The sequence below is a fragment of the Macaca mulatta genome, chromosome 9 (genome assembly GCF_049350105.2).
Source record: "Macaca mulatta isolate MMU2019108-1 chromosome 9, T2T-MMU8v2.0, whole genome shotgun sequence".
Taxonomy (NCBI): Eukaryota; Metazoa; Chordata; class Mammalia; order Primates; family Cercopithecidae; genus Macaca; species Macaca mulatta.
Window position 1 is genome coordinate 26,987,941 of NC_133414.1, and position 25,774 is coordinate 27,013,714.

Below are 25,774 nucleotides of genomic sequence, written 5' to 3' on the forward strand. Positions count from 1 at the left end.
TCACCTATTGACGGGAAAGCTAAAGAATCTGGATTTGGAAGGAGCTGACCCAGGGATCAAAGTAGCCCGAGCTAAGGGATAATGCCTTTTGAATACCATAGCTTCATTTTTATAGGAATTCCACTTTTCATTTCAAGGTTTTAAAAAATTAAAAGTAAACCATACCTCCAAAGGGAGAAAATTCTCAGGAAATTATGAGTACTGATTTGTGAAATGACTGTTATAGTCCCTTGAGGATAGGATAGGTAATAAAGATCTGAGTTTTGGTTTTATTTCAGCCATTTCCCTTCTGGCTTAGTGGAATTATTAGATACTTCTTCCTCTTATGACCTGGGTCTCTCGTTAATTGATCATAGTATTTATAGAATTCCTGTAGCACTGAAGACTTGAAACATGAAAGAGGAACAGGGTCACACTCTGTCACCAGAAATGAAAATAAATACTATTTTCATTTAATAAATACTGTTAGTCTGAGATGAGAACATAATGGTTTTGTTCACTTTTACCAAGTCTCCCACTTTTTTCTACGGTGGTCTCTCCCCACATTTGAGAGTCATATGGCCAAAGACTACTATAATAATCCAAAGGAAAATTATAAAAGGGTCCCTTGTTTATTAACAAAGAAACACAGTTGCATCAAGTTGGGGTTCGGGGTGAAGAGGCCTGTCCCTTTAGAATGGTGTATTTTGTTTTTTATCACTGACATTGTTTAGAATCACCAGTATATGGTGATTATAAAAAGACCAGCTTTTAGTTGTCTTTATTATTGCCTTAAATTCTCACAGACATTTGGAAGAATGTCCTCTTGTTGCCTACACCCAAGGCAGACCACTCACATAGCCCCACCTCACTGGCAAGCCATTCATGCAATGTAATTTATTCGAAGCTGAAACTATTTGAGAGAGAGGAAAGAAAGAAAAAGAAAAAAAAAGGAAGGAAAGGAAGGAAGGAAGGAAACGGAAAGGAAGGGAGGGGAAGAGGGAGAGAGGAAGGAAGGGAAGAAGGAAAGAGAAAAAGGAAGGAGAGGGAGAGAAAGAGAAAGGGAAGGGAAAGGAAGGAAGGAAGGAAAGAGAAAGGAAAGAGTACAGCTTTTAGTTAAGTCAATGTGGATCATAAAGGAAAAAGAGCTGAAGTAGGCACAAACGATGAAGGTTTATTTACAAGAAGGAACTTCCTTCAGGAACCTTGGATGTGTTTGACTTAGTATATGGTGATGGGGGGCAGATCTAAAAGAACATCTAGCATTCCCACGATATGTGGGTTCACAGAACCCCTGCTAAGCAATTTTCTTTTACAAAAACTTGAGAAGGCAGTATCTCTACGCTCAGAAAAGCCAGGTATATTTTCAGGAGACAGAGTGAGCAAGTGTTTGAAATGAAAAGGGGGTGAAAAAAGATTGAAAAACTTAATGCTAAAAGAACATTTTCCTATTTCCTATGATATGGTTTCTGAAGACTCTTTGGCTTTTCCTTCTTCTAAGGCTAATCAAGAAAAAAAGACTTTTTTTTTGGTACTATGTTTCAAGTGAATTTTTAAGCAAGCTGTGAAAAGCTATCTTCTGGCTCTGACCTGGGATTTATCATTTCATGCATTATTCAGTACTCCTTGCTCTGGATACAGCCCTTAACTCTTTTCTTCACTGTCCTCGTTAGCACCAAATATTTACAGTTTTGGGGAAGGTTTTCTATTTTAAATGTTTTAGTTTGTTTCCTAGTAAAGTTTGAAAAGTGACTGGAAGATATTTACATTTCTTTATTTTATATATTCTTATAAGGATATATAAAAGCAGCTTAGCTTGTGACAACCACTAGGTGACAACAGAGAGTTTAAGATGGTGTTTTAGGCAAATGCCTGAAGTGCAGTTTTTGGACTTGATTGGGTGTAGACTCATCTGCCTCAACAGACCACAGAACAGTGTTACTTAGCCCTCATTTATGAAGACCAAAATATAAATGCCTCTGACATCCAGAAGATTCCTCTAATAAAATTTTCTTCCATTGACCACACCCAGCACACAGGTGGATGGTGTTTAAGATCCTAAGTCATGATCCCAAGGGTTTTAACATGAAGCAATTTCAAAACGGTTTTAGCCAGTTTCCCACCTCAGCCAAAATAATACATCAAGAAAGCATCCTTTGAACATGTAGCTGTGAACATTGCATTCTGACTAGAAAATATAAAGAGCTTGCCATGTGAATCCTGGTAATGATATGGATTTCAGGCCCGCCTTTCTGCTGAACTCATGGGGGTTTCTGTCTTTACTGGCTGCCTACTCGGGGATGTAGAGTATCTTCAAGTGGAGAATTACTCATAGCGACATTTCTTAAGAACCACGGGATTCACCAGAAAAAGGGGACTCATTCTTAAGCTTCTGAGGACGGTCTCTTTCCCATTCAGTGAGTGTACTATTTGGACAGGAAGCTGAGCAAGTTCGAAAGCCAAGGAAAGTCCACGAGCCGCAGGGGTGAGTTGGAAAATATCCAAGCCTTACCTCATACACTCACACTTTGCATATACCAGTAGAACAGCCAAACATCTTACAGAGAATTAACATGCTCCAGATGAATGCTTACAGGATTAAGGATTGAAATGATCTTTCGGAACTAACTGTCATACTAGCATTTAAAAATATTGAAAAAAAAAGTTTTGTAAGTGACCTGACTTTCTCCTTTCCTGTTTATTAAAGTGCCACCTTAGGCTTTTTGCGATGAAGATTTAGTTTCCCTAAAGACATTTTTACCATTTTAAATGGTACTTAACAGGAAAGATCAAAAGTCCTTTGGCTCTTAATAGAAATTTTCTTCATAATTTTATTAATCGAGAAAGCGTTAGTGTGGAATCCACCATCAACACCCGTGCTGGTGCCCAGACCCATTTGTGTGCTATCTCTATTCTAGCTAAATCTCGGAAACTGTGTGTAGTTACAGGCCTTAGTTTTGCAAACCCTACATATTTGTCATTCTCATCATTCATATGCTTGGAAGCACAGACGGGAGGCCCTTGAAGCCTGAGGAATAAGTAGGCAGTGACCTCTCACTTCTTCCTGCATTTATCTTCTCTTGCTTGGCGTACTTGCAGTCTGTCTGGAGCTACCCGGAGCTCCCTTGGAATCTTGCACATAGCTTATCATTAGGAATGGCTCCTCCAGAAACCACGAAAACAAGAACAAAACTTTCTAAGCTCCGGAGTCACTCTTTAATTGTAAAATCTCTAACTGGCTAGAAGATGAGATAGTTCCCTCTGCTCATTCCTCCCCACCCTGCCGCCTCCAGTAACTTCTGATCCTACTGTCCTGTCCGGCATGCAGAAGCTCCCAGCTAAATGGCCTAATGCTGTTAACTGGATTGGCATATACATTTAACTGTCAGGAACCAATCAGGGATTTCTGCCGTGAGTAGCTCCATTTCTAGATGAATATGTTTAGTCTACTCATAGAAGTAAGAGATTTGGGAAATACAGGCATATTGACAAGACATGTTTTATTAACTAGAGGTCTGTATTCATGTAAATCTTTAACATCAGTGAGTACCATTTGAATAAAAATAGAAACAAAAGCCAAATCACTTTAATTGTCCTTCCTTTCAGAACACATTAACTATTGGATATGAATAAAATAAGAATGTAGTTCACTCAGAACTAAGGAGACTTAAAGCTTTACTTATTTTGTCCATCTGCAGATGTCCTCCTTGCTTTGTTGTATGACACATGACTTTGAAATACACTTTATTTAACATCTACGTTCAAAGCTTTTCAATCTGGAGCTTCTCTTTTTAAAAAATATTTATATACATGTTCTAATTTCTAATTACAGCATTACTATTTTATGTCTAGATTTCTGAAAAGAGGCTTGGTTAAAATATGTAGTTTAAGAGCTGTGTGCCACATCTGAAACACAAGATTTTTTGTTGCCCGAGTTGTTATGGTTTCAACTTGTTACGTGTGTGTGCGCATATGAGTGTGTTTTCTAACCAACTTTAAAATTATAAATAAAAACCCATCTGGTAATTCAGAATTAGTACTTAGCAGACTATATCTGATAAACACTTTATTATTCTAATATTCTTTGTTAGCAATTCTACGTTCAAATCTTGTATAACCTCAAGTGGAAATATTTCTCTGTGTGAAGTTGGTAAGAGAATGAGTGGGAAGTGAGATTACTTCAGGCAGCAAAAAGGGGAGGGGCAGGTTTTTTAAAGGTCAAGGTGAGATTCTCTGCTCATGCAAGCTGTCCACTGGGAGCACCTGCCTGCCGTCGAACCTGCCTGCTGTTGTCTGGGCCCAGAGTCGGGGTCTTGGCTTGTTTTTGGACGGCTAGAACCATGATTTCTGTCATGTGCCAGAGGCCCACCTGCCTTCTGCTTACTCTGCTGCCCCTCACCCAGCATTTTTGCACATGTTCAGTCCAAAACAACTGATTTGTGTTTTTATTTCCACTCAGTTCAAAATAATTTCAAACTTGATTTCTCTTTAACCCACAGGGTAGTTAGAAGTGTGATTTCTTATTTTCCAAATATTAGGGGGATTTTCCATGAACCTTTTGTTATTGATTTACAATTTCATTCCATTGTCGTGAGAGCACATACCTTGTGTGACTTAAGTCTGCTTGAATTTATTGAGACTTGTTTGAAGCCCAGAATATGATCTATCTTGGTAAATGTTCCATGGACACTTGAGAAGAACGTGTTTTCTTCTGTTTGGGAGTTGTTTGGTAATGCTGTTCAAATATTCGATATCCCTACTCATTAGCTCTCTATTTGTTCCATCAGTTATTGAGAAAGGGGTTGGAAATTTCTGATATGTCGTCTATTTTCTTCACTGTTCTTTCAGTTTTTGCCTCAGGTATTTTGAAGTTTCACTCTGAGATGCATAAACATTTAGAATTGTTATGTCTTTTTCATGAATTGAACCTTTTATTATTATGAAATGACCTTCATTATCCCTTGCCATATTCTCTGCTCTGAAATCTATTCTGTCTGGTGCTAATATAGCCACTCCAGTTTCCTTTTGGTGTTAGCATGGTATTTTTTTTCACTATTTTACTTTTGACCTATTTTTGTCTTTAAAGTGCATTTCTTGTAGGAAGCATATCGTTGGACCTTTATCTAATTTGATATCTCTACATTTTAATTGCTGTATTTAGACTATTTCCTTTTAAATATGATTACTGATAAGCTTGTATTAGTATCACCTCTGTTTCTTCTAATGTGTCATTGGTTCATCTGGCCTCTGGTCACTCAAAGGTTTCTCACCCAGCATTTGTATGTGTCCAGTCCAAAAGACCTGAGTTTTACTTACAGGAAATCTGATACTAGAAACACAACTATTCTAGGTATTCCCAGAAAGACACAAACCACTGAAAATAACTCTTGAAGAAATGGAAAATCTGAACAGATCCCAAACAAGTAAAGACATTTAATTAGTAATCAAAAAACTTAGATATACGCACACACAGAGTGAGCGAGCAAGAGTGCCCAGGACTAGATAGCCTCACTGATGAAGTATATTAAACACCAGTTCATCACAAATCATTTTGAAAAACAGAAGATGAGGCAGCACTTCCCGACTCATTAGAAGAGGCCAGTATTAGTATGATAACGAAACCAGACAAATATATCACAAGAAAATGAAACTACAAACCAATGGCTCTTATGATTATAGGCACACAAATCTCAAAAACTACTGGCAAACAGAATTCAGCAACCTCTAATAAAGGGATTATACATCCTGATTGAGATTTAGCTCAGAAATGCAAAAGTGATTCAACATACAAAAAATCAGTATGCTAGAGCACATTAACATAATAAAGAAAAAAACCACATAATCATCTCAACAGATGCAGAAAAAAGCATTTGACAAAAATATGCACTCCCATGATGAAAACACTCAACAAACCAGGAATGTAAGGGAGATTTCCCAACTTGATAAAAGCCATTTACAAAACAATCCTACAGCCGACATCATGCTTAATGATGAAAGACTTAAGGCTTCCTCTCTAAGATCAGGAACAAGATAAAGATGGCAGCTCTTGCTACTTGTAGTCAACATTGTCCTGGAAGTTCTCACCTGAGCAATTAGGCCACAAAAAGAAATATCAGGTATATACATGGAAAAGAGAAATAAAGCTATCCTGTTGGCAGATGACATGTTCTTCTGTGGAGAAAATCCTAAGGAATTCACCAATACAGTATTATAACTAATATATGAGGTTAGCAATGTCATAGAAGACAAGATCAATATACAAAAATCCATTTTATTTCTGCACACTAGCAATAAACTGAAACTGAAATTAAGAAAATATCCATTTACAATAGTATAAATAATCAAATTTGTAGGAATAAATTCAACAACAGAACCACAAAACAGATTCACTGAAAACTACACAATGCTTCTGAAAGAAATTAGAGATGGATAAATTGAAAGACATCCCTGTTAATAGCTTTGAAGATTTAGTATTGTTAAGATTGCAATACTCCCCAAATTAATCTAATCCGTATCAAAATCTCAGCTGCCTTTTTTGCAGAAATTGACAAGCTGATCTTAAAATTCATATAAAAATGTAAAAGGTCCAGAGTAGCCAAAACAATCTTGAAAAGGGAGAACAAAGTTGGAGGACTCAACACAGTCATCAAGAGAATGTTGTACTGTTCTAAGAAGAGACGTATAGATCAATGGAACAGGATTAAAACTCAAAAGCTAAACCCATACATTTCCAGTCAATTGATTTTTGATAATGATGCCATGACAATTCGATAGAGAAACAGTAGTCTTTTCAGTGATGATGTTGGAAGAATTGGGTATCCACAAGAAGGTACAGCCAGATATCCCTAGATAAAAGAATGAAACTAGATCTCTCTGCCTTATACTATCTACTACAAATATTAATTCCAAATGGATCAAAGACCTAAACGTAGGAGCTAAAACCATAAAGCTGTTAGTATGAAGGAATCATAGATATAAATATTCATAACCTTGGAGAGATACCAAAAGCACAAGTAACAAGGGAAAAAATAGATAAATTGGACTTCATCAAAATTGAAAATTTTGTGCATTAAAAGACAATATCAAGAGAGTTGGGACAGAGAAAACCCACTAAGTGGAAGAAAATATTTGTAAATCATATATCTAATAAGGGTCTAGTATCTATAATATATAAAGAATTTTTACAACACAGTAATAACCCAATTTTGCTGGGAAAAATTAGTGCTAGATATGTATTTGTTGAATGGATAAGCCAAATGATAGAAATTAAAATAATTCCAACGTTCATCTTTAAGAATAAAGAAGCACTAAAAACGGTTGCAGAAATATAACAGGATGAGATTATAGATATTCCAAGGTATTATCAAAAAATGATATTCAAAAGACAAAAATGATAGATCAAAAGGACAAGGTAAACAGTCCCCAACAGACCTTTATTCCGGAAGATCTAACTGTATGGTAAAGAGAGCGTCCCCAGATAATGGGGTAACAGCAATGGCCAATTCAACAAATTAGGATTAGCAAATTAGCTGTATTTCTAGAAAAATGCTACCTCTGATTCTCATCTTAATGTACTAGAATTTCAATAAATCATAAAACTAAATGCAAAAAAAGAGTGAAAAGATGAATTACAGATTGATATTTAATTTATTTCAGGTTGGGAAACGGAAGAAATAATAAAATGTCAGTTGATTGGATTATATAAATATTTTAAACTCCTGCCTGGCAAAAAAATAAAATTAAAAGGCAAACAATAAATTGGGAAATAGCTGTAGTATATTTTTAGACTGGTGCTGTTCAATAGAAATATAGCTCAAGGCATATAATTTTAAATTTTCACTAGCCATATTAAAAAGAAACAGGTGAACATTAAATTTAATGATATATTTTACTTAACCCAACATATTCCAAATATTGCCGTTCCAACATGTAATAAGAGCACTAATTAATAAAATATTTTATATTCTTGATTTGGATAAGTCTTCAAGACCTTGTGCGCATTTGGCCCTTACGACACATGTAAATCCAGACAGGTGTTCAATGGCCAGGCAGGCACAGCTTCCCGGGTCAGTGAATTAACACCAGCCCGCTCCATGTGGATTTAATGGCTAGCATCTGAGAAAGTGCAGTTACAGAACAACAGGGGAAAAAATGGCTAAAGATGTGAACAGACAACCCAAAGAAGAAGAACCATTGACCAAAAAGCACATTTTTAAAAGTGTTCAATGAAACTAATCATGTAAGCAGGGCGAAAACATTTAGTGCAATTTTTCACAAATTTGAATAAGAATACTTTCTTTAAAAAATAAAATTATAATTGTCAATAATAGTAAGTATTCAGTGGGGTGAGACACTCTCGTATGCTGGACAGAGTGTAAATTGATACAGCTCATCTGAAATATGCAGCAATGTGTATCAAGAGCTTTTTAAAAGCTAGGTTATTTTACTTTTTGAAATCTAAAGAGAAAAAATCAAAGGTGTGAACAGAGATTTACCTGCAAGAATATTCGTTAGAGTGTGGCTTATAATAAATAATGATTTAAGTAAATGGTATATGCTGTCAAAGATCATGTTGTTTACAAAGATAGACTGTTAGAGAATGCTCAGAAAACCATATTATATGAGAAAAGCATAACATAAATGATACAATCCTAATGTTATAAAATATTTTATGTATGTATAGAAAAAATACTAGAGAGTAAAATCCACCCAAGAGCTAACAGTTTATATATAACTAGTGCTGTTTAGATGGTATTAATTTCTTTCTATTTGGTTATAGTTTTATACTTTGACCATGTATCACAGTTTTAATGGAGGAATCAATCTGCACTAAAAAGTAGATGAGCCTTTGTCACAATATGTAACTCTTCTGATCTATGATAGGCAAGGTGGTGTGGGAGGCACCTTGGGACCTGCAAGGAAATTTAAGTCAAGAGTTTTTAATATAGTGATGTGCAAAGGGAAAACAATTAAATTGTACAACAACCAAAGAGTCATCACAATAGCACGTTATAATTAGTTTCCAAAAGTTTCAATGACAGCGACTGAAAGTTATTCTACTTCAATATTAATAATACTATCTAACCATCTATAAATATGAGCAGTCAAACTCAGCAGTTGTTATGTACTCACGCAGTGTACCTCCTGAATTACTTTTGTGGTTGCAGCCCCTATTTGTGTATTTTACTGTGGGTTAAGGTTAAGGTGAATGCAATGGTAAGCAGGATTTTTAAAAATATTATTTTTAGCACTTCTTTTATATTGGACTAACACCTAAAGTACATAAAGATATTAATGTGCAACTAGGCTTTGAGAATTAAGTAGATATTTTGTCTTTTTGTAAATGTGATCACACCAGTTAAATGGGAAGTTCATATTTACAAAGCATTTTGTCATCTTCTTGTGGTTCCCTGTAGTCTGGTACCATTCTTTATCTAAATAGTATGCCAAAAAGCCTGCAAAAGTAGAGCAATTAGGTCTTATAAAAATAGATGGAAACTTCCCTTGGAAAGAGAAACATTTTTGCTGTTAGTCATTTCTACCGCATTTCAGTCGGGACAATCTTGATTACAGAGAAAACAGATTCAAAAAGCTTTCCCTTGTGATATCTCTAGGAAATAGTTATGTGCTTAACTTTTGTTTAGAGAAAAGGCTTTTTTAGACCAGAAAAACTAAATCTTGAATTAAGAGTAAGAGCAGATCAAGATTTAAATATTAACATTAAGATGGTGTCATTTTAGATATTTTCTATCTACAAAACCGTGCAATTTTGTGATGCAATTAGCGATGTTTCCCTATTGAGACTGTAGTAAAATTGCTCATTTAAGTAATGATGCTATTAGGCAACCATCTGTAATAATTTTGTTTTTATAGTCTATCTGAAATTATGTTCTTGAATACCAAAATGTTAAATAGTAAAACATTACATTTTTAAAAAATAATCCTGGAATGAAAATTACTTCTGCTGATTAATCAGTGCTAGATAATTGAGATATAAGGACAGAATTTCTTCTAACAGGTACCTGGAAGACCATGGTCCTAGAATTCATATTTACTCTGGATATAAGGAGATAAACAAGCATGTAATTCCCAAACTCAATAATCTGGTTTCTTCTTGATCTTCAGAATAATTGACCACCTGCTTATTGTTTGAAATATTTTTCTGTAGTTAAGCTGGGAGTAGGGAAAGCAGTTGGGGAGGAAGCAATAGTATCCATATTTAAAACTTTCTCTGTAAGCTTTTATACCAAACTTTTCAAAACTAAACATTTTTGGAGCACAAGCACCCAATGGCCATCAAATGTCCTTTATTTGCAATATTATTACAGCTGAAAAGGCTTCAAAGGAGTGGTTTAGGGAACAGGTGTTTATGCTTAGTTAACATTTAGGCCTGATTTGAGTTCATTCAGCATTGTTGGCCTGTATTTAAGGGAATCAACCATGATATATTATCACATTTCTTCAGTCTTTTCTTACAGATCTAAGATTGCACAATGAACTCTGATGAATAAGGAAGGGTGCACATAAGTTTAAAATAGTCATACTGCAGGTAACAAATTAGTGCACAGCCCAGGTTTCAAGCCTGCTGAATCTCATATATGGGAGGAGAACAACCACCAGATGGCTGCAGATACCCTGGGGCTACAAGAGCCTGGGTCTGCAGTGTTCAGGAGGATACAGAAGAAATTTTTTGTGTGTGTGCAAGAAAGAGAACCATTGTATATTTTGTATTGAGGTAAAATTCACATAACAAAATTCTCCATTCATAGTATTGTCTTATAATTCTTTTTATTTACATAAAGTCAGTAGAAATATCTCGACTTTCATTCCCGACTCTAATGAGTCTTTTTTTCTTGCTCAGTCTAACTAAAGGTTTGTTAATTTTGTTTATCTTCTGGAAGAACCAACTTAGATTTTTTTTTTTATTGTCTCTGCTGTATTTCTACTCTATATTTCAATTATTTTCACTCTAATATTATCTTCTCCCTTCAGCTTGTTCTGGATTAAATTTGCTGTTCAATTTTTAGTTCCTTAAAGTAAAAGATAAGGTTATTGACTTAATGTATTTCTTTCTTCATATAAGCATTTGAAGTTACTGCATTTGCTGCAATCCTTAAATTCGGATATGTTTTTATTTTTTCATTTATCTCAGCTTATCTTCTATTTTCTCTTTGGTTCTTCTGTAACCCATTCATTAAGAGTATTTTGTTCAATGTTTACTTATTTGCGAATTTTCTAGTGTTCCTTCTGTTATGATTTCTAATTCAGTTCACTGTGGTCAGAGAAGATACTTTGTATGATTTAATTTTCTGAAATTTATTGAGACTGGTTTTGCAGTCTAATATATGGTCTGTCCTGGGGAATGTTCCATGTGCACTTGACAAGAATGTGTACTCTGCTGCTGTTGAGATGAGTACCCCATATTTGTCTGTAAGGTCTAGTTGGCTTATCATGCTGTTCAAGTCCTTTGTTTCCTTATTGTTGGTATGTGTAGATAATTCAATCCATTATTGAGAGCAGGACCTTGAAGTCTCCAACTTAGATTATTATTGAACTATCTTTTTCTCTCATCAATTATGTTACTGTTTGTTTCATATATTATGGGGATCTGATGTTTAGTACAGATATGTTCATAATTGTTCATCTTGTTGAGGGATTAACCCTTTTATAAGTATGTCATTTTTTGTCTCCAACAAATTTTATCTTATATCTAATCTGATATTAATATAGCTACCATAGTTCTACTTTGGTTATTATTTATATAGAATATCATTTGCTACCTTTTAATTTATAACCTACTTATTTCATTAGATCTAAGGTAACTAACTCTCTTATAGAAAACATAGTTGGATTGTCTTTTAAAAAATTTTTTCTACCATTTCTACCTTTTAGTTTACATTTAAGGTAATTACTCATAAGGAAGGACTTGTTCCTTTTTGTGATTTGTTTTTATATATTTTATATCCATTTTGTTTCTCAGTTCCACCATTACTGCCTGCTTGGTAAATCAATAGTTTTTAATGTATCATTTTGATTCCCTTCTTCTTTCTTTTACTACATATGTTTTGGTTTTCTTAGTTGTTGCCCTGGAGATTACAATTAATACCCTAAATTTATAACAGTTTAGTTCAAATTAATACCAACTTTGTTTCAGACGTATACAAAAACTTTGCTCCTATGAATCTTTATGCTCTTTTACATTTTTATTGTTGCAAATTATATCTTTAAGCATTGTGAACTCATTAACAGATTTGTACTTATTGTTTTATGCATCTGTATTTTAAATCATTTAGGAAAAAGAGTATTAATACTGACTTTTATATTTATCAGTGTAGTTACTTTTACCAATGTCTCTCATTTCTTTACATGCATTTGAGTTATGGTCTATAGTCCTTTTATTTTAACCTAAAGAATTCCCATTATTTCATATAGGGCAATTCTGCTAGTGACAAATTCTCTCCATTTCTGCTTATCTTGGAATATTTTAGTTTCTTTTTCAATTTTGGTGAGTTTTTTCAGATATAGAATTCTTGGTTGGCAGGGTTCCCTCCCCTCCCCTCCTTCTCAAATACATCATTCAACTTTCTCCAGCCCCTATGGTCTCTGATAAGAAATTAGCTTTTAATCTTACTGAGGATCCCTTGTATGTGATGGGTTGCTTTTCTCTTAATGCTTTCAATATTTTAAATTGTAATAGTTTGATTATACTGTATCTTAGTGTGAGTCTCCTTAAGTTTATCCTACTTTATCCTTGAGCTTCTTGGATGTTTAGATTCATGTCTGCCATCACATTTGGAAAGTTTTAGCTATTATTTCTTCAAATATCGTTTCTCTTTTTCTTTCTTCTGTCTTTCGGGGACTCCCATTATGCATATATTGGCATGTTTGATGGTATGCAACAGGTCTCTTAGGCTCTGTTCATTTTTCTTTCTGCTTTTCAGACTGGATAATCTCAATTGGCCTTATCTTGAAGTTCACTGATTTGTTCTTCTGCCTGGCCAAGCCCCTCCAGTTGTTGAACCACTTTAGTGAATTTTTCTGAAATGAGAAATTTTATTTTGCTTTATCAGACTTTCTATTTGATCTTTTTTTTATTATTTCTCTATGTTTATTGATATTCTATATTTCATGAGACATCATTATCTTGGTTGACTTTAGTTTTTTGTCCATAGTGTCTTTTACCTCTTTGAGCATAAGACAGTTCATTTAAAGACTTTGTCCCTGATGTTCCATAGCACTGTAGGATGACTCTGGTTAACAATAATATATTACACAGTTTTAAGTAGCTAGGAGGAGAATACTGAATGTTGCTAACACAAAGACATTATACGTTTGAGGTGATGGATATGCTAATCACCCTGATCTGATCACTACATATTATATGCATCATAACATCATTCTGTATCCCATAAATGTGTCAATTTAAAAAAATTTAAAATTATATGTACATAACTTCTGTGATATGGACAAAAGATTAAAGTATCAGAATTTGCAAAAAAAATTTTAATAAACTTTATCTCATAAGGTTAATGCCTGGATGTCTTCAGGTATCGTTTCTATTAGTGTCTTTTTTTTTTTTTTTCATGCTTATGGACTGTATAATCTTGTTTCTTTGCGTGCCTCATTTTTTATTAGAGGCTGAACATTTTGAATATTATATTCTGGTAAATCTAAAAATCAGATTCTCCATCCTTTTCAGGCTTGTTTGTTAAGTGACTTTTATAGTCTATATTCTTTGTTTTGTGTGGCCATTGAAGTCTCTTTTCTGTTAGGTTAGTAGTCAGCTGGTAATTCAACAGAGATTTTCATGAAACTTGGACCAAAAAATACTTTTTAAAATCTGAATTATTTGCAGATGAACTGCATGTTTGTGTGTTGGGTATGTCTTCAACACACATAAGCCTGTATTTCCTGCATGTGCAGAGCCTGAGGTCAGCAGGAGATGAGAGCTTTGGGCCCTTCTCATGCCTTTTGTGAGAATGTTCCAGGCTTCTAGATTCCTAGAAATATATTGGTACTTTTCAGTGCTCTTATTCCCCAGATCATCTCATTCGCATTCCTTCTTCACAATCTTTTTGTTTAGTCTATTGTTTGTCTTAACCATTATTCATTGTCCTGGGTAGCACTGACTAATCCATTTGCCTTTAAATGTTTTAGATAAATGACCCCCGCTAACTTTGTCAGCCCTAGGAAAATTAGCAGTTGGGTAAAACAAAAGCAAGCCCTTTGAGCCACTCTTTCAGGGATCCACCAGCCAGGTCAAAATAAACAGCAGTTCTTTGAAAATAAGGTCCATTGTGCTCCTCTAGTACTTGGTACCTGTCCTGAGCACGCAGATGTCTTGAAAGCCGTCATTGAGCTGAGGAGCATGAGATAGAATCAAAGTAAGTTAAAATGCTGCATAGCTCTTTTACTCAGATTCAGCTGTGTTTTTGTTTTTTCTTAAGTATCCCTCTCATTTCTATAAGCTCCTAAGTAGTTTCTAGAATTCCAAAAAAGTTGACTAACAGTTCTTGCTAGTTTGTTGATTGTTTTTATGAACTGATAGACTTTTGAGTTCCCTACTCCATCATTTTTGAGATTGTGTTTAAATTGCCTGTTCATTTATATTTACTGAGTTAGAATGAACATGAAAACAGGTAAATAACTGCCATTTTCAGCATTGAACCTCTTTGATTTAGCAAAATACTGACACATAACAGGAGCTAATGTTTATTCTCACATCCTATATTGTTATCAAAATTCTTCCAAATTCCATTTTACCCTGCTTCTTCCAGTTTCTGGGATCCTGTATCAACCATAAAACTTTTTCTTGCTGGTCATACTGTCAGAAGGACATGTTTAACTAATTGGTCAATTAAATCTTCTTGCCTTCATGTGCTAGATTATGTGGGGGCTTAGAAAATAAACATCTCCCAACTTCAGGAAGATTTACAAGGGCATAGGAGATATCAACTGAATAATAGTGGTAATTGGAGAAAATTTTGTGGCCTGGAACTGTCAGACAAAAATGTACATTGGATGAGGTTCCTGAGATGAATCTACAAGGATAAGTGAGATTTGAATCAGTTTAGATAGACGGAATGGCATTCAAAGGTATGAGCATCTAGATTAGAGAGAAAAGAGCATATAGGAGAGTAGAGGAAATGTGGCATGTTTGGAAAGGCAGATTCCTGTTGTGCTTTTAAAAGATATGGCCCTGAACCAGGTGCTAGATAGTTCTATTTTGGTAAAATACTGTAACTGAAAAAAGTACTCACATGAGAGTAAGAAGATAGGAGTTTTGAGGTGATTTTGCTACTGACTGTTTTGCTTTAGATAAATGACTCCCCCTCACTGGGCCTCAGAATTGTCTTTCATCACTGGCCATCAGAGAAATGCAAATCAAAACCACAATGAGATACCATCTCACACCAGTTAGAATGGCGATCATTAAAAAGTCAGGAAACAACAGGTGCTGGAGAGGATGTGGACAAATAGGAACACTTTTACACTGTTGGTGGGATTGTAAACTAGTTCAACCATTATGGAAAACAGTATGGCGATTCCTCAAGGATCTAGAACTAGATGTACCATATGACCCAGCCATCCCATTACTGGGGATATACCCAAAGGATTATAAATCATGCTGCTATAAAGACACATGCACACGTATGTTCATTGCGGCACTATTCACAATAGCAAAGACTTGGAATCAACCCAAATGTCCATCAGTGACAGACTGGATTAAGAAAATGTGGCACATATACACCATGGAATACTATGCAGCCATACCAAAGGATGAGTTTGTGTCCTTTGTAGGGACATGGATGCAGCTGGAAACCATCATTCTTAGCAAACTATCACAAGAACAGAAAACCAAACACCGCATGTTCTCACTCATAGGTGGGAACTGAACAATGAGATCACTTGGACTCGGGAAGGGGGACATCACACGCCGGGGCCTATCATGGGGAGGGGGGAGGGGGGAGGGATCGCATTGGGAGTTATACCTGATGTAAATGACGAGTTGAGGGGTGCTGACGAATTGATGGGTGCAGCACACCAACATGGCACAAGTATACATATGTAACAAACCTGCACATTATGCACATGTACCCTAGAACTTAAAGTATAATAATAATAAAAAATAAATAAATAAAAAGAATTGTCTCTTATACATTAGTGGGATCAGAATAGATAATACGGAGAGGTCCTTTCAGCTCTAACTGTAACGCTTAGGGTTCTTGCCTAGCCACGCCAAAGAACTGGTGTGGCGGCTGACCATGCGAGTGATAAGAGACATGGACCGAGGGTGAGAAAAAGCCATAGGCTTTATAGAGCCAAGTGAAAGTACAAAGCTTCCACAGTGTGGAAGGGGTCTTGAATGGGTAGCCAGAGTCAGATTATACAATTGTCTTTGAAATTCTTTAATGTTGGAAATATGTGTGGCGGGAAGATGTTACTAGAGCGAGAAACAAAGCCAGTAATTATTTTGTGACATGTCTTAGATTTTGAGGAAAACCGGAATTGCAACTTAGGTTTTATCTACTTTATGACCTTGCAGCAGCATGGCAAAGGAGACAGGATCTTACAGGACTTTATAAAGTATGTTTACAAGTAATTGGAATTGGGAGCATAGATAAGGTCTGCTGCTCACAGAAAAATGGGCAGTTAACATTCCTTTTAGTTTTGGGGGAGGGCAAAGGGAGAGAGGACACAGGGAAGCTTACAGCAAAATTTTCACTGTTTATAGCTTTCTTGGGGAAGAAAACACATGCACAAATTCTGATGTTAGGGATATTTTAAGCATATATCTTCAATATTATTCATCCAGGACCAAAGTTAAGTCCTGATACAGGAAATGAGTGAGTTTCACAGCTTTCTGAGCCCCTACTCAACCCAGGAAGCCCAGATGGCCCCACCTCTCATAACCATCTAAGATATGACTTGTAACAGTCTTGCAGCCCCTTCTTTCCTTCCTTCCTTTTTTAATTATTCTTCCTTATTCCATCTACCTTCAATTAAAGAAAAAAGGTAAGAAACAAGGAAAAACACTATGAGATATGAGAACTCATGCAGCTCACAAAAACTGACAAAAAATATGTCAATATATTTAGAACCCAGTTGTGAATTTTCTTTCTTGTAATAGCAATTACTTAATATACTCATAATAATCTTGTAGAACTTCATGTCTGATAAGCATCTAAAACCTATTTCTGTGCCGGTGATGCCAGTCTTTTTAAGTATTTAACTAAAATTCATCCACTGACCAAGAAGTAACTTGAATTTACTTCTGAAAATGAAATTTTGAGAAATTGATGAAAAGCTTAATGAACATGGGGATTTGTCACCATTAAAAGCAGAATGACAGGCAGAAGCCTCCAGCACTTTTTGAATTGTTAGCTCTCGGGACTCTTGTCAATAATTGATTGGCTTTAAAGTTACAAGAAGTATCACCTCATACCTTTTATCTCAAGCATTTCTTCTCTGGAATTTCTATGAACACAGTAAGATTAATAGAAATTAGACTCTAATGAAGAAACTCAGGACATTAGGATTATTCCAGTTAAGGTAATCGGACAGAAGACTGGATGGCTTGAGGATATATATTTTTTCATTCCTTTTTTATAAATAGAAGAGATGCTGCAAAATCACATACAAATGCTAATGTTCTGAAAATGGAGAACTATTATTAGAAGCCTTGCATTCTGTCATCGGCATAATAAAGACTGAAAACTCTACCTGGCAGGCTAGAGCGGTCAGCCTATTGGAAAGGCACCTACACCAATCTTAGATCTGATAGGAAGAATTGCTTAGAGCAGCAGCTCTCAAACTTTACCCTTCATCAAAATTACCTGAAAAGTTTGTTAAAATAGATTGTTGGACCATCCCTCCAGAGTTTCAGAGTCAGTGGGTCTGGGTGGGATCCAAGAGTTCTCATTTGTACCAAGTTTTTAGGTAAAATTGATGCTACTTGTTTGGTAAGTGCTGGTGTCAATGGCAAGTAACATCTAAACTGAGACATGAAGGAGATATAGGATTTAGCAAAACACTGTGTTTGTATAGGTAGGAGGAGGGATGGTGAGGAAAGCTGAGGGCAAAGGCTCAGATAGAGGATAACTGCATGTCATCCAGAGGGACCTGCAGAACTATAGGATGTAGAGAGTGTGGAGAGATGTGGCTACAGAGGTGAGGAGGAACCAGTTTTTAGAAGTGTTTTACCATACTAAATTTTGGTGGAGAGCCAGTGACTATAAGCAGGGAAGCAACATGATCAGATGTACAATAGCAAAAGACCATGTTATCCATCATAGAATGTGGATTGAAGGTGGGCCAGACCAGTAAGGAGACTAGTTAGGAAGCTACTATAGGAATGAATTGGTGGCTAGGAGCTGTATAGTGGCAGTGAGGATGGAGAAAAATAGAAGAATTTGAAAGATACTTAAGAGGTAGACATTAAATTCTTCATGATTCATTTGATTGCTGGAACGTAGATAAGGGAGAAAAATCCAAGTTTATTCCTAAGCTTCTGCTTGGTACATTTAGACAGGGCTGTAACACAACAGCAAATGTAGGTTGGAGAACAGCAAAGTGGGTTGGAGAAGGAAGGAGTGGAGAGAGGGGTGATTTTGTATCAGGCCCTGCTGATGTCCGGTGGGCCCCTGAGTATACAGGGATTGAGCCCAAGAGAGTGATCTGAACTGGAGGTATAGAGGTGGGACTTGCTGGCATATAGATGATAACTGAGATAGGGGAGCCAATGGAGTTGCTTGGGTGCAATATGGAGTAATAATATAACGTGGCCACATTTAGGAGATCCTTGGAAACACTGCCATTTAAGGGGAAGACTGAGGTAGAGAAGTCTGCAATAGAGATTGAAAAGCAGCTAGCCAAGAAGTGGGAAGAAAGTAGGAAGAGAGAACTAGGAAGAAAACCAAGAGAGTGTGACATCAGGGAAACTGAGGGTTCCAGCCACATCAAAAGCTGGGGAGAGACCATGTAAAATAAGAAGTGAACAACATCAGTTCGCTCTTGGAGGAAGGTCATGGGTAACCCAAGTACAAGTTCTTATGGTGAGCTATATAGCTTGAACCAGAAATATCTAGAAAATGAGAAAGCAGAGGCAGATGAATATGATGACAATTTCTGGGTTACCCATTTTATCATTTCACAATGATTTCCATGAATTTGTCTGCTATTAATAATGAAAATTGAATGTGCCCTTTAAATATGCCTTTTCATATTAAATTTTGGATGTTTCTTGCAGTCTTCCCATATATGTTGGGCTTTCCTTCAGAAATAGTGAAACCTTCTGAACTCATGGTCTCCTGAAGATTTAGCTATGAAAAAATAGTGGAAAAGTCATCCATATAGGAAGTCCAATGATTTGAAATGTTTTCTACAGTTGTATTTCATACAAATGCATGTCTGCATATTCTTTTTTATAGTCTGACCTGTAGGCTTTTCAGACAATCCTAGAAAAATGCATCTTATTCCATTTTACAAAAACCAATATCCTGAAATGCTTAGATTGAAGTGTAGAGTTGTGTTTATTATGTTTTCTATTATTTGAAAGCCAACAAAATCAATAATGGAAGACTCGAGGGATTTTGCTTTGGTTCTGCTCTCTTGAAATGAGATTATAGGGATTTTACAATCTTGAATTCTCAAGCTATACAATAAATACCCAAAGGGCCAGCTAGAAAACATAAACATTTCTAATAATTTAGAAATGAGATTTGAGTAAAAGTTACTATAACTGGAATCATAGATTTCCTTTGCAAAAGACAAAACTTAACTGATTAAGAAGTATTTTAAAGGAGACAGTTACTTAACAAATCCATTATTAGCTCTCTGAGATTTAAAGTTTCGATGGGAATTGTGAAACAAGCATAAAAAATATATTTATCACATTTTGACCATGGGAAGAATATATAGTTCATAACTATTTTTTTCTCTGAAGCACTCTCAACCTGATGAAAACTCCTTGCCTTAACTTGAAAACTCCCTAGGAGTTGCTGGGTATTGAGAACCAAACTTTGCTTCCTGCCAACCTGTTCCCCCTACTGTCCCTAAAGACAGTTTGCATTTCCCTGCTTTTGATTCCCATCAATTAGAATATCCCCTTATATATTTTCCACTTTCCTTCATTTCTACCTATTGATATCCCCCAAAGCCCAGATCAAACACTACCTGTTCTATTGGGTTAGATTTGCTACCACATAGAATATATAATGTTAGCTATTGCACATGGTAGCTATTTGCAAACTTACTTCTAGTTAAATTGTAAGTTTCTAGAGACAAAAATTGTATCTTATACCTTCCACATTGCCTAGCATGATGCCTAACATATGGTTGTCACTATATAAATGTTTGTTCATTATATTTAAAATGTTTACATTAAGAGTAAAGCTAGAATTTGGAACCATTTTCTCTTTTTCTGCCCTTGCCAAACTATGGAAGAAAAGTGGGTCAGGTTCTCTCTGGAGAATGTAGTCATTCAAAATTTAGAATTCATCCAGGTTCAACTAGAAACAAATATGTGTACATTATGATTACAAGTTTCTCCTACAGAAAATAACATTGGAACTGGCAAAAATACTAATTTTCCAAGAAATTTCTATTTCTAAGGTAGAATTCTTGAATCTTTTAATCTGCTAATTACAATAGAAACCTTCTTATCCAATATAACTGGACTTAGTATTATATTTGGTCAATTTTTTGAAGTTTTTTAAAGTAGAAAAGCATTAAAAAATATATAGATACTGTAATTTAAAACACAAATAATCACTCACCAGTCTTTTTGAAATAAGGCTTCTTTTTGACTATGGGTTTGATATTTAGAGTTCATTGTTCTCCCTATAGCATAAATCACCAAAATGTATTATATCTACTGCATTGTGTTAAATTTTTTTGAAGTAATCTGAGTGTAGAAATTTTTTAGCTTTTTGTTTATTGACCACTCTCTATTTTAAAATTTCTTCACTTCCACTAAGTTAACATTTTATTTTAATGTTTTATCTTTCCAAAACATTCAGGAGAGATTTCATAGAAAAAGTTTCCTTGCCTGGGCATGGTGGCTCTCGCCTGTAATAATCCCCAGCACTTTGGGAGGCCAAGGCGGGCAGATCACCTGAGGTCAGGAGTTCAAGACCAGCCTGGCCAACATGGTGAAACCCCGTCTCTGCTAAAAAATACAAAAATCAGCCAGGCATGGTGGCACATGCCTGTACTCCCACCTACTTGGGAGGCTGAGGCAGTAGAATCACTTGAACCCAGGAGGTGGAGGTTGCAGTGAGCCGAGATCACGCCACTGCACTCCAGCCTGGGTGACAAAACGAGACTCCATCTTAAAAAAAATAGTCTCCTTTTGTTTTGTAATAATGTATAATTATTTTATTTAATATTTAATTATAACAGTGGGCATAATTTGGGAACAAATACACCTGATTCATAACAAATAGTAATTAAACTGGTTGGAGCAGAAGTGCTTAGGCATAGTGCCAGTGTTAGCATTCACTATGACATGGATAGCACTTAATACATTGCATATACAAGAATGGAGAGTAACTGTTAATCTGGGGAACTGATGAGATGGAGCATGGTTAAGAGATCTTCTGTTTTACTCATATTTGTTACTGTATTTCTGACAGTGTTCCACAGAAAAATTGAGAAGTATTTTGTTAATAATTAAATAACTTTTCCCTCTGTCCTGAAGGACAGTGGGGTTAATTTAATGGATGTGTTGTGTTAATTCAGGGAGAATTGCCAAAGGTCTCTATATGGAGGAACAATATAGCATAGTACATCAAGGCTATTTCAGGTGTATTGGCTTCATTTCTGGATTTAGAATAATCTTTATAAAAAATTCATTTGACTTAAAATTATTCGAAGAATGAAGTGAAGGAGAAAATAGAACATTGAGAAAATGTGGGGTTTTTTTATGCTTTATGGAAATTGGTTACAGATACTCTCACAGTATCATAAACCACTCATGGTGGTCTATGTCAAATCATAATTTTGTGACATCAAATATCAGAATAGGGTAGGGAGTTAAAATCAGCTGAGAATATTCTAGAAATGAAATTGAAGAATGGGTAGAGAATTCCTATAGTAAGGGTGCACTTTGTCTTCACACATTATTTAGAGATAGAACAGTGCTTAGATATCATCTAATCTAGTAGTTCTCAACTCTGGCTCTTCATCTGAGATATATACAGAAAAATCTCTTAGTTTTTAAAAATCACATTTCCTATAGGCCATCCCAATTTTCTTCCTTAATGCAATGACCTTATTTAGTCTACCTAGTGTTTAAATATTTCTCTCATTTTTATTATTCATATTATTTTTGGTAATATGATAAAATGACCATGAAAGTAGGTAATATGAAATGATTTTCAGAAAATACCTTTAATAACATTCTACTATAAAAACAACTGGTTGAAGGAAGGTTTTTGAGTTAGTATAATATTGTAAAATACAACCACTTACTTTCAGGACTATTTTTTGATCCCCCAGAAACCTTGTTTGAGCAATGTTTGCCTACGGATCTTTCTCAAGTCCTGAGAATTTTCCTTGAAATATTAAGACACGCTCAAAGACCTCCCATTATGTATGAACCTATTGACCTAATGGACTCTAATGAAAGATATTTGTTTTACTACTGGAAGATAAACTAAGATAAAATTAAATAAAAATAAGAGCAATACTGTTTCTGGATTTTGTCATGTTAAAACTCTGCATAAGCCAGGCACAGTGGCACGTGCCTGGAGTCTCAGCTACTTGGAAGGCTGAGGCAAGAGGAATGCTTGAGCCAGGAGTTCAAGGATGCAGTACACTATGATTGTGCCTGTGAATAGCCACTGCACTCCAGCATGGGCAACATAGCGAGACCCCGTCTCTAAAACAAAAACAAATACAAAACAAAGCAAACTCTGATTAGCTAGATTTTGGTGGGTTTACATTTTACCTAGAAAAATAAGTTATTTTAGAGTTACACTTCCTGAATGTTAGGTTTGCTTTCACATTTGAACTTTTGCTTTTCTAGGGTTTTGAAGGTGTTTCTTTCACGAACGGCTCAACGAATTCCGTATATGACTGGTGGACGGGTAATGAGGATGCTGGCAGTAATACTCTTGATAGTGTTTTGGTTTCTCATTGGCTGGACTTCATCTGTGTGCCAGAATTTGGAGAAACAGATTTCACTTATTGGCCAGGGGCAAACATCTGATCACCTCATCTTCAATATGTGCCTCATTGACCGCTGGGACTACATGACAGCAGTTGGTATGTGGTCACTTGTTTTGTGTGATGGTCTTACCATTTTTCAGTAGCATTAAAACTGGCTTCTTTAAAAGTCTTGCCAGACTCTTTTGTAAAGCCTAAACTAATCTCACCTAATGTAATTCTGGTAAAGTAACATGAAAATGGTAGTAATGGCATGTGAAATGCAAACTTTTTTCTGGACGTTTCTATTGTTTTTCAAAGGCATATAGCTTTGTTGAGAAAATGTAATCAAATAAATCAGAAAGGAGAAATGAAGTGAATAATGGCAACTTCTGTGTATAAAGAGCTTACTTTTTTCGATCTTATCAGTTGGTCCCCATTTGATTAATATTAACTATTCTCTTGATCTATTTCCTTACTTGGGAGAAAAAAGGAAGCACGCTGTTTAAGATAAAATGTTGGCCCTATAAAATATCAGACTTGGTGTCTAGGGCACTCTTTGGAAAAAGGTTGTCTCTGCAAAATTTCTGATTAATCTATCTTTCCTATGCTGACCTCAAAAGATAACTTATTTATAATTTTTATCTCTGGAGGTATACAATTACACAAAGACTAAGCCATGCTCCATGAATGTAGTAAGTGCTATGTGGCCGAGAACCTGGAGAACTTTCAAGAGCTGCATCATGGCTTGGACCCAAAACACAGATTATTTTTCTGGCAGCCCAGTGTTTTGAAAAGATGAGGAAAATACACAGGAATTTTTCTGTTGCTAATATTAGTCTATTTTAAGCTAAGTCTCTAGACATACAAAAAAAGGGATATTTTATTGTTGTTCCCCTCAGTAAGCCACAGGACAAACCTTAATTGTCTTTGGCAGATATAAAAAACAGAAACATGAGTTTGACCCATTTTTTGTCCCCCTCATATTTTGCAATTGTTGGCTAAATATTCACATCTAGTCTTTTGCTGGAAGCTAATAAAATGTATATTGAGTTTACAGTTCAAATGGAGGAATATTTTTCTGGGCAAGATATTTTAGGAATCTTATAAACCTAGTATCTGCAATAGTGAAGCAATATGGGTATGTAAAGAGAATGATTATGATATATAAAGCTTATTATATTTTGGGTAATATAACTATCAGAAGATAAATCATGACACTAGGGTAGGAAGCGATTCTGATCTTGGCTTTAGTCTGGATATGAAATTAAAATTGTATAGATAAAAAATTTCTACTCACCCTAACATTATTTTATGCTTTCAATACAAGTTAACCAAATAGGAAAATCATTTCCTTGTATTATTATGAAGCAAAGGCCACTAGTTTTTATTTTTCTGTTTTACAAAAAGAAAAAAAAAAAAAGCAAACCTCTCCCCCTAAAAAAAAACCAACAAACCCTCAAAATACATGATGACAAACAAGCAGAGAGCATGGCCTGTTCACCAAGAATTTTTTATGCGTTGGAATTGAGATGCATTTGAGACCTTTAAAAATTTATTTTGCCCTCCAAAGAGGATCATATTCATGATTTCTATGTAGAAATATACAGAAATATATAATTGATAGTAACCTGTATAGTCATTATTCCTTTCATTAGGTAGCTTATTGATTCACATAGATGCATAAGAATTATTAAAAAGCAAAATTAAGTGGTGAATATTCTTGGTGCAATAGTTTAGTAAAAGGAGATAGCAGTTTGGACTAGAACTCAGGAACCTTTTATAAAGGACAAGTTCTATTAACCATGGGTAATATTTACATTACCGTAAAGAGGCGTAAGGAACATTCATTTTATAAGAATAGTGAAGGTCCAGGCACGGTGACTCATGCCTGTAATCCCAGCACTTTGGGAGGTGCGGTGGGTGGATCATGAGGTCAGGAGTTCAAGACCAGCTTGACCAACATGGTGAAACACCATCTCTACTAAAAAAACAAAGATTAGCCAGACGTGGTGGTATACTCCTGTAATCCCAGCTACTTGGGAGGCTGAGGCAGAAGAATCGCTTGAACCCAAGAGGTGGAGGTTGGAGTAAGCCGAGATCATACCACTGCACTCCAGCCTGGGAGACAGAGTAAGACTTTGTCTCAAAAAAAAGAAAAAAAAAATAGTGAAGGAGTGGGGCAGTGGCTCACACCTGTAATCCCAGCTACTCAGGAGGCCAAGGCATGAGAACTGCTTGAACCTGGGAGGTGGAGATGGGAAGTAGAGATTGCAGTGAACCGAGATCACGCCGCTGCACTCCAGTCAGAATACATTGGATGGTTGAGTTTCTTGTGAGTTTATTAAATATACTGTTAATAATACTGTATGGTTACGTTTATTGAAAATGTCTTAGAGAAATGTAGAGAAACAGAAAAGTGATATAATGAATCAGTAAAATCAATCAAGATGACTATAAGGATGTATTTTTTTTTAAAGTGAAATGTACCAAACTCACCAAATTCAGGGGTTGGGGAGTTGGAATCATTAGAAAGGAGAAATAGCAGCTCTCAAAGTGTGGTCCTAGAACCCACAGCAGCTGCATCACCTGGGGACTTGTTAGAAATGCAGATTCTTAGCACCCACTCTGACTTCCTCAATCAGAC

General features: G+C 35.6%; 1 protein-coding gene across 1 annotated transcript in view; it reads left to right on the forward strand.

The window, feature by feature from the left end:
• GPR158 (G protein-coupled receptor 158) overlaps positions 1–25,774 on the forward strand; it is a 432,618-nt gene that overhangs the window by 374,267 nt on the left and 32,577 nt on the right. The window contains exon 7 of the mRNA XM_001101165.5: positions 23,009–23,247. Coding sequence (XP_001101165.3) covers positions 23,009–23,247 — 239 coding nt within the window. The remainder of the gene's footprint in view (positions 1–23,008; positions 23,248–25,774) is intronic.